Here is a 10128-nt window from a genome sequence, read left to right on the forward strand (position 1 = left end):
TGACTTCCCTCTTACAATTGTGCAACTCTACATTTCTTATCACTTCCAGCAGCACCTGGATTCATTTGTCAGATGTTATCACTTATGAGAAGATGATCTAAAAACTGCACAAAAAGTAGACACACAACTTCCCTCCTTTAATCTTTCCCTCTTACACCTCTTCACCTGCTCCCCAGGAGTGTGCTCCTCATCACTGCTACTCCAAAAAAATTTTACATATATTTTGTATTTAAATTCTATAGGGAGAGTTACTTTTACAGCACTCCATTTCACCCCTATTCTTCATTTGAATCCCCGTTGCTACTTCTCTTCCACATCTCTGTTATTTCCCGCATAACACTTGAAGACTTTCTGGCAAGTTTACACATACAGAAATATTGGTTCCCCAATTAGGCAAAACTTTTTAAGAAATAAAACTTGTTAGGCATTAATATGGAAACTCTGACATTTGATGCGAGATGATACGACTCTGACATGATGCCTGATATCCACTCTAGTGAACTAATGGCAAGAAGACGAGGCTTGATCTTAAGCCTCATCCATCTTAAGGTCCATCTTAAAAATATGTCCATCAGTAGGCATGCCAGGACCATCCAAGATGATGCATTGCTACAGAACTGCTATCATAGAGAGATGCATCACATAAAGTTTGTTCAGAAGGCATATTCAAAATTCATAGGGCAAAGCTAGTCCAAAACTAGGCAAACTGCAGCTGGTACAAGCTTCGAACAAAGGTTCACACTCTATAACCCTAATCATTCTCTATTCTTGGGCAGCTTCCAACCGTGGAATTCTGCTGCCTTTGTATAAAACCAACCTACTACTCGGGGAGAAGACCTAGGGTATTTTTTTCAGTGTATCATAAAAAAGGAAGACTGCTCTATTAATAGACAGTAACATTTTTTTAAAGCAGATAGATAAATGATTGAGCATAATTCCATTTTTACAATGCAATCAGGTATCTACAGTGATGAGCACAAAAGAAGAACTTAGATAATTTTTTGAACCACTTGCATTTTTGTTACCCAAAATGGTAGCTAAAGAAAAACACATGGACAAATAAAAATGATCCATTAATAATGCAGGAGGATGCTGGTTAATACCTTTTGCTGTTTTTGAACCAGTTGTTCCAATTCTTCTTCTTTCAACAAGAGCTTGCATTCCAGCTCTCGGCTGTAGCACTGAAATCGCTCTGTGTCCTGCAAAAACCCCAAGAGGAAACTAATTACCAGACAGCACAGTTTGACAGCAGGAGAATGACTAAAGCATTCAAGAATGAAAAGACCAGGCAAGTTGCAAAGAGTGCACATAACTGGCTACTAACTCACTCCAGAGACGTAAATGCATTGGGCATCGGGATACTCAAACCCAGCTGGACAAGGCCAGTTACCTATTACTCCTCTTCAGTGAGATAATTATCACCTTCCCTCAGAACATGACAGAAAATTACAGAACACAATAGGATTAATGGTATTGTGAACAAGCCTGAAGATCATTGTTCCTGGTCATGCCAAAAAGCTGGACCAATGGCAGCATCAAAGAGACAGTAGTTTGGCAGACATCCGAACAAATACTGGCCTCTGTCGTGTACCAACCATTAGCGACAGTGCAGCTAGACTCCTTCAGGTCACTCAGTTTGAAGTTGCAGAGCAATGGAACAGTGCAAAAACAGAAGTGAGGCAGATGATGCTTTCTCTTATTCTGTTATGAAACACATTTGGGAGGCTTTCATTTCACACTCAGAATAAGTATAAAACCACTGGAAGTGGGAGCTGAATTCACGCTTGGGAAAAAAAAAAAAAAAGAAAGAAAAAAGAAAATAGCACTCACTTTCAAGATAAACTGCTCTTTCTCCTTTTTGATTTGCTCATCCATTTCCTCATAGAGACGCTGAATTTCTTCATCATAGGCAGCAATTTTCCTAGTACGAGATAAAAGCATACTGAGCAGGTCATGTCTCACAGTTATAGCTAAGTACATTTCTGCTTTAACACAGGACTCCAGGCAATGAGCATAAGCATAAGAATAGAATAATTTATGTGCAGGAAAGTCAGAGATTTTTTTTCCATGAGAATAAAGTTTCAACGGCGCAAATTCTAATAAATCTGCACATTTGATGTTTTCTTGCAGAGCAGCTGTTCATTGTGCAGTTTCATGACTGCTGAACCACTGTTTCAAGGAACACAGAGCTTCCATGTGACACTATCAAGAATATCAGAGCCTAAATTTCCCAGCTAAAAGGCTGAAAGGCCTTCCTGAAACCTGCCTTACTTCTTAGCAGCCTTGGTGAAATCCTAAAATCTGCCTTGCTTCCTAGCATCCTTGGTAAAATAAATTTTAAAAGCCCAGCTGGAGAGCAGAAATGAGTATGAAGTGCACGAGTATGTGTGATTGGAGGAGAAATGAAGGACAAAGCCCACTTTTGCAATATAGTATTAAAATAAGTATCATTGCAGTTTGACACATGGAGGATTAAGTCATGATCATGGGCAGCTTTTATCCTTTGAAAGGGAATGAGAAATCTGTTTTGTGCTGTTTCATTCTATTTCACTTTCATTAACGCAGGAACTGAAAAATAAAAATCACATTGCATTAAGCTTAGTGGACAGTATACAAAGACTTTACACATACAAAGAGATTAACAGGGTCTTTCTATTGCACTACTGCACAGTCCCCCATAGCCCTCCTTGCTACAGCTACTCCTTGAACAATTTGTAGCATGCGCTTCCTAAGGCATTCATTTCAGTAAGAGCAAGACAAGGAAATTACAGGAGAAAAAAAAAATCTGCCAAATTTGTAATTTGGGGACCTACCATGTTTTTTGTACCTAGTGTTCTATAAATTCAAAGTTTCACTTAATAAAGACCTGATTCTCTTTTCATCTAAAGCACAACAAATCTGAAAGAAGTTTCAAAAAAAAAATCACTCAAGGTAAAAGGAGTAAGAAATATCAGCAAAAAGTTTTTCTTTCACTCTCCAAAACATCTTAACAACTGACAGGCCAGCTTGCAATTTTTAGTCACAGGTTAGAACGGAGTGTGTATTTTCTCAGGACTGACATTCGCAACAACCAAGGGATTATCAGGAGCAACTGAAAGAAGAAATTAGCTAAAATCTGATTTCACTACAGAGGTATAAAAATCACGTATGTTTTTAAGGTAGAGGTTTTATGTAAGCTGGAAAAGTCAGATAATGTTTTTTTTCCATTAATCTCAGTGTGTTGATCACAGCTTTTGTGTTGACCACATAATCAATATGTGGTTATTAATCTAAAGCTCAAGACAGAGACTTAATTCTTACTCACTTCTTCCCAACTGGCTACCCATCTTTGAAGGTTTACCATTAGGCATGTAGACTTAAGACAGAAATTACAACACTGATAGGCTTCAGTGGCTTCAGGTGGCTTCAATGACCTTTCTTTAGAAGCCTTGACAGTTTGAGTACAGCCAAGAGAGCACTGAACAAATGAAGTAAATGTTCAATTCTTTTTCTTTATTGCTCAATACACTCACATACAATACCTTCCAGTAATACCAATACACAGCTGCAGTGCAATGTTAACATAGCAGATTATTCAAATCTGGGTACAAGGCATCAAACAAATCTGAAGGCTGCCTTTGTGATTCTAAATCATTATTGCACTAAATTTTGCCAGAGCAGAGGAAAACGCTAATGCAACTATACTGAATAATGTATACGTAAGTATGCTTGCAGTTTCATACCATACACCACAAGAGCACTAAAAAATCTCAGAAAAGAAGTGACATAAGAACAGTTAAAAAACATATATTTTACTCTTTCTCAAATATAAATGTACAATTTTTGCTCACATTTTCCCCAGGAATGGCACTCTTACTGTGAGAATAAAAATAATTAAGTATCACCCTGAAAAGGCAAAAGGTTCCATATCTATAAGTATCCAAAATTCAGAACTTTTTAACAAAAACAAAATGGAACTCCAGTGTGAGCATCATGTTGCATTCTATTTCTATCGAGAATCATTACTTTTCCTAGTAGATAACTGCATGGGTGACCTATTTATTTCTACGATATAATTTTAATATCCTTGTCATTCTCGCTTAATATTGTCTTAAAATGGCAATGAAACAGTGGACATCTGCAAAGAATTTCAGTCAGCACAATTTGTTAACAGTAAAAGAGAAACTAATTTCAGCCATTATTAATAATTACACTGGTACTACTTACGACTTCCAAAGTTTTATATTAGAGTAACATTTGTGATCATAGCCCTCAATTCTCCATTGAGAAGGCTTGTTTATTTCAAAGGTGCATATTTTATGATAGCTGAAAACACTACACAGACATCCCAACAAGGAGAAGTACTAACTTTTTTAGAGCACATTCCAACTCATTCTTTTCATTATCTGCTTCATGGAATTGGGAAATAATTCTGGCCAGCAACTCTTCAAAATTGGAAAGTAAGTGAGGTTCATCTTTCTTCAGCTGCAACCAAAGTTGTTTCACATCATTCTCACTGAAAGAAGAGATTAGAAAGGATTTGTTAAGAGAGAGATCATTTCTTAATATTTGCTTCTCAGTGTATTTCTCCTTCTACAGTACACATGAAGCACCCAACTAACACTATGGAAGCTTCAGAATACCACAAGTCAGAACTCAAGGCTTAATAAAAACTAGTGCTACCTCTACACGTTCAGATTTGAAAGGGATGATGTAGGTGATAATTGATAGGAAGAGCTTCCCTTCTCTTCGCTTTTGTTCCAAAAACTTCATTAAAAGGTCTGGCCATGTTTCTAGGGAATCACAAGAGCTGCATTTTTGGAGACTACCTGTCATACATGTCATCCCAAGGGGCATGGAGAAACAAAGAGACAAATGAGATGCACTGTACAGTCTCATCACTCCTTTAAGAAGCATGAAAGTTCCCACCAGTTCCAGTGGGCAAGGGGCAGACAGCACATGAGTCAAAAACACTTTATCATGAGAAATGAATAGGATTCAGTCTACTAAGTTACATAGATATGTTCAGAAATTGCCCCTCTAGTGTCTTCTTCCACTTTCAACACATTCTAATTCCACAGTGGGACTGTTAAATCAAAATATGACATCCTTAAAACTTAACTTGAATGATCTAAAATCAGAATTTCTGCTTCTAAACCTGTTATGCAGACACTGGGAAAATAAAAAAGAGGTTCCATTGTGAATGCTAGTGGGTTATAAAACACTGTCAAAATCTTCATTTGTTTGTTTTACCCTGACTCAGTCTCTTCTCATTCTCCATAGACTAAACCTAGCCAACAGTGAATGCTACACTTAAAGAACAAAATGAGGATGGGGATAGAAAGAGTAAGTGATAAAAACCCTTTCATAGTGACAATCTTTCAGAAGTGTTGTTGAGCGTGTCTGTTTTGTGATGAGGATCACTGATGACTTTCTTAGACATTTCTATCATCTGCCCAGACCCATTTTTGCCCCTATGCTTCCTTTGATTTAAAACATTCATGGTGACTAATGAATGAATGTCAGCCCAATACATGGAAAGCTCTTAGAACAGTGTATATTTTTGAGATCCTGTGTTTATACAGTACCTAGTACACTGACTCTTCCTGGTCCTGTAAGAGTTGACCACTAACACAGCACTCACAATATACAATCACGCAGGAGAGAAAAAAGGTGGAAGAGGAGAGAAGCCATTCCTATTTATGGATAATCGGTAAACTTAAAATACAGTCCTTGCCAAATATGTGATTGCCATGCATTATTTGGTTCAAATCAGTGGCATCTGTGGATTTTCAAATAATGTACCAGTAAATATCTATGTTCAAACCCTATCATATTCAGTACCTTGGTATTACTGGTTGTACATAGCACAGGCATATGCTTTTTGGCATTCTGGAGTGTGACAGTAGTGCTCCTGAAAGTTTTGGTTGAAGGGCATTTTATCAACTTTCACAACCAAGAAAATACATTTTTAAGGAATGAATATTACCAAAGGGCCTCGATTCTTATCCCTCATCTTTGATTTCACTAAAATCAAACCATAAAGTTGAAACATTAAAGTGCATGCAATCTGCTATTGCTTCTCAGAAGACTCACTCTTCCAAAATCTTTTTAGCTCCAAGACGCTCCATCAGATTTGAGAACTGTTGTTCTTCATCCTCATCATCACTCATACTTTTTTCTCGTTTCTGTAAGCAGGCTGTTTCCTCTTCTGATTGCCACATCTCTTTTTTTAAAGCCATTTGCCCCAAAAGAAACTCACCTAAGAATTAGATATTATATAGGTTACAAAATGTTTAGCACTATCAGAAGCCACTATAGGAAGCAATATCATTTAACAGCAACTTACCCAAGATCAAATTTTACAGTAAATATAACTTGTGAGGAATTTGCTTTCCTCATTGCTTACAGGAAACAAGATTTTTCTCTAGAAAAGATGTGGGAAGAACAATGGGGGAAATTTTCAGGGCTTAGTAACTTATATATAAAAAAAGACTTCATTTATCTATGAAATATGCATAATTTGTTTATGAAAAGTAAACATAATTTCATTTTAAAATAATGGCAAATATAACTACGATTAGAATGTATTCTCTAAGAAGCTTTTTTTACTGTTTGAATCATCTCTAAAATGGGAGAGGTTGGACATGAGAAGAGAACTAAAATACCTAATTCTTAGGATTTGTTTAAAAAAAAAAAAAGAAAGAAAAAAGTTCCTGTTTGTTTTTTGCACTGTCATCTTATCTGAAACCTCACAGTTGTGGAGAAAATAACTCGTTTCACAAAAAGAGGGAACACAACAGTAAGAACACTCTTGCAAAGCAAGCAAGCACAAAGAACTTCCTTATATTTAGACTCTCACCATACTGTACTTATAATTGACTCATATCGTTTGTTTTGAAATAAAGTAGCATTCCTTGAAATACTAATGTGTTGTAGAAACCATTTTTACAGCTATATATACAGTATTAACAATGTCATCTTGTTTTATTAACCCTGTCAAAAAGTATTTCATGTTATAATCTCATGTTTAGGGGTTTTTTGCTTTTTTTTTTTTTTTTGATTTTCTTTTTAAATTATATCTGGCCTTACAAAATACCAAATAAAAGATCTGATATTTTACCCAAAGGGATAATTTCCAAAATTTCCTTATAGGTCTGTTCAACAGGTCAAAACAGCCGTGATTCACATTGTCACATCGTATGTCTTATACTGTGCCATAACTTTCTCTCTTATACATGAGAGAGAGATCTTGCAGAATGAATTCCTGTAGACATAATCTGACCACTTGTTTTTATGTTATGTGCTGTATCTAGAGAACAGTCTGGATCCTTGCGTGCATCTTACCTGCACCCTTAAGACACAATGCTTCTTTACTGGTGTAAGAGTAAAGAAAATTAATAAAGCTCTATTTGGAGGCATGTTTTGCAAACTCACTGAATCCTGTGGTGAACTCCTTTGGGGTAAGTGAGCCATTGCCATCAGCGTCCAGTGTAACAAAAACTTTTTCAAGTTCTTCCAGGCTAAGAGGTAGTTCAGGATGCAATCTCTGGAATGACAAAATATGATGCAACTTGACCATTATTAAAGCATGAGAGGAAAATTATAATCTATGGAACAAGGCAATAATTTCCATAATACAGAAGGATGGGTGCTTTTGCTTCCCAGAGCATTTAAATATATCACAAAGAGTGAAACAGCATCAACAATAATTGTCAATTGCTGTCTGCCTCCAAAAAACTAAAGGGAACATTTCTTTGCATTCAGTATAAATCAAATGCTCAAAGATATATCTAAGTTGCCACCAGGTTCTCATTTAAGCATACACATCTCTTGCCAAAATTTTAATCACTTAGGTCAAAAAGAAAAACTTTCATAAACTTCTTATAGCCTATATGGCAATGATGATGGAGGTGTTCAGACACTACTCATTTTACCTTTAGGAAAGCGGAATTTCTCCTTCTGCTAACAGATATGTCAAAATTGCTGGATGAGTGCCTCTTGAGTGCTGCTGCAGGCAACTACACTGCTTGTCCTCTCCTGTTACTATGTGATACACACACATGCAGAAATCTGCTGTTCCAGTACACACCTGCTGTTCCAGTACAAATGCTTGTGAGTTCTGCTAAAAACCAGACTGAAGAACAGATTGAGATTGAAATTATCATATTTTTTTTGCCAGGATTTGTTATGGTATTTAGTTCAGCATGTAGCTCATTCTGGCACAGCTGTACCAGTATGGAGAGAGCAAAGCAGAGGCAGGAAGCAGCGGCCAAGACCACATAAAGTCGCCCTTCCACATAAATACGTGACTCTCCAATTATAGCTTGACATCCTACTGCAGGGTTCAAATTTTGAAACAAATCATACTAGGTTTGCAGTGCAAAACACCACAGAAAATAGTGTAGTCCTTGAATAAATATGAAAATAGGAGATTTGAAGAATACATTAATATTTTGCTCCTGTAAATTCTTTGAGGATTAATAACTGGACCTGGTGGTTAAGCCTGGAAGGGACCTCTAGAGATCATCCACTCCAATCTATCTGCTCAGCAGGGACACCCAGAGCACAGGGCACAGGGCGGCATCCAAGCAGGTCTGGAAGACCTCCAGAGAAGGAGACTCCACAACCTCTCTGGGCAGCCTGTGCCAGGGCTCTGTCACCCTCACAGTAAAAAAGATCTTCCTCACATAGAGACGAAACTTCCTATATTTTAATTTATTCCCATTGCCCCTTGTAGTGTCTCTGGCTACCACTGAGAAGAGTTTGGCCCCATCCTCTTTACAGTCTCCCCTCACATATTTGTTCCTTAGCTGTGAGGTCATCCCAGCAAACATCAGGGTGCTTGAAGTCCCCCCATAAAGACCAGGGCCTGTGATTGGGAGGCTTCTTGCAGCTACCTGTAGAAGCTTCATCCATCCTCTTCCTGCTCAGGAGGCCTGAAGCAAACACCCATCACAGTGTGGCCCCTGTTGGGCTGCCCTTTAATCCTCACCCACAGGCTCTTGACTTGCGCTTTGTCCTCCCCTATATTGAGCTCCATACATTCCACTTGCTTTCTTATGTAAAGAGTAACTCCCCCACTTCACCTTCCCAGCCTGTCCTTCATAAAAAGCCTAAAGCCACCCCTGGCCATGTTCCAGTCATGAGAGCTATCCCACTACATCTGAGTAATTGCAAATTTAATTCAAAAGATTTTTTGTGTGGTTTCTTTTTTTCACCAATAACTTCAGAAAATCTGGATTAGGCCCATAAACTGTTACAATTAAGAATAATTTGAAAGGATTTTTATGAATATTAAAATACTAAAATACTGTTCATCTGTACCTCTTCCAGGACTTTTTTTACTTGATTTAGCTGAAAAAAAACATAGGAGAAAATGCACGGACTGAATACATTCATGACATTTGGGCAAATCACAAAGTAATTGATTTGCTGGCATTTCAACTGCCTCCACAAAAATGGAATTAAGTTCCTGGAGCAGTCACTTGAGTTGCAATTACTTTGATTTTCCATTTAATTTTTGCTTTGTATGTGGGAAAAAAGCAAGGACTGTGTAAAACTTAAAGAGATTATGTTATATACTAAATACACCTTTAAAAGTATCAAGGAAGGTGTTAATGCTTTTTAGCTCTAAATTAATTGGTCTTAACTTCCTGAAAGCATTAAGAGCTGCTCTCATTATACTGTTTTACATGGTCATTTTTGCTTTACCTGCATGTCCTGACGAGTGATGAAGCCTTTGCCTTCCATGTCACAAATCTGAAAGAACTCGTATGCTTTTCCCAACATAGTCAGTCCTGGGTCTTGTTCTCCAGTCTTGCTCTCCTCTGCATCTCCTGAGGTCACTGGACTGGCATTATCTCCTTGCATTCTGTCCATTGTCACAGTCTGGTATCAGGAATATTTTGGAACACAATTATCCCATTTAGTCACAAATTACAATTGAAATCTGCATATGGAAGATAAGAAAAAGAGCAAATCAGACCTTCACAGTGATGTGCTCTACAGACTCTTCGCAACCATTTCTTCAATCATGCATCAAATAAGAAAAAAAACACTTTCTGAATATGTTTGCCTTTAATAGGCTACTGCAAATGAGATGGGGAATTGGGAGTGGGAGTATGGGAAAAGGAGAGGAATACACAA

At 37.4% G+C, this 10128-nt stretch overlaps 1 protein-coding gene across 1 annotated transcript in view; it reads right to left on the bottom strand.

Annotated features, from left to right (window-relative positions):
• The window catches only part of CRACR2A (calcium release activated channel regulator 2A), a 31850-nt gene extending 21957 nt beyond the window's left edge, over nt 1-9893 (bottom strand). Inside the window, exons 1-6 of the mRNA XM_026050396.1 lie at nt 9694-9893; nt 7417-7528; nt 6076-6241; nt 4349-4495; nt 1831-1921; nt 1104-1199 (exon numbers count right to left, since the gene is read on the bottom strand). Coding sequence (XP_025906181.1) covers nt 1104-1199; nt 1831-1921; nt 4349-4495; nt 6076-6241; nt 7417-7528; nt 9694-9861 — 780 coding nt within the window. The 5' untranslated portion in view covers nt 9862-9893. The remainder of the gene's footprint in view (nt 1-1103; nt 1200-1830; nt 1922-4348; nt 4496-6075; nt 6242-7416; nt 7529-9693) is intronic.
• Between the last annotated feature and the right edge of the window lie 235 nt (nt 9894-10128).

Source organism: Nothoprocta perdicaria, unplaced genomic scaffold (assembly GCF_003342845.1).
Source record: "Nothoprocta perdicaria isolate Ctin4 unplaced genomic scaffold, notPer1 scaffold_68, whole genome shotgun sequence".
Taxonomy (NCBI): domain Eukaryota; kingdom Metazoa; phylum Chordata; class Aves; order Tinamiformes; family Tinamidae; genus Nothoprocta; species Nothoprocta perdicaria.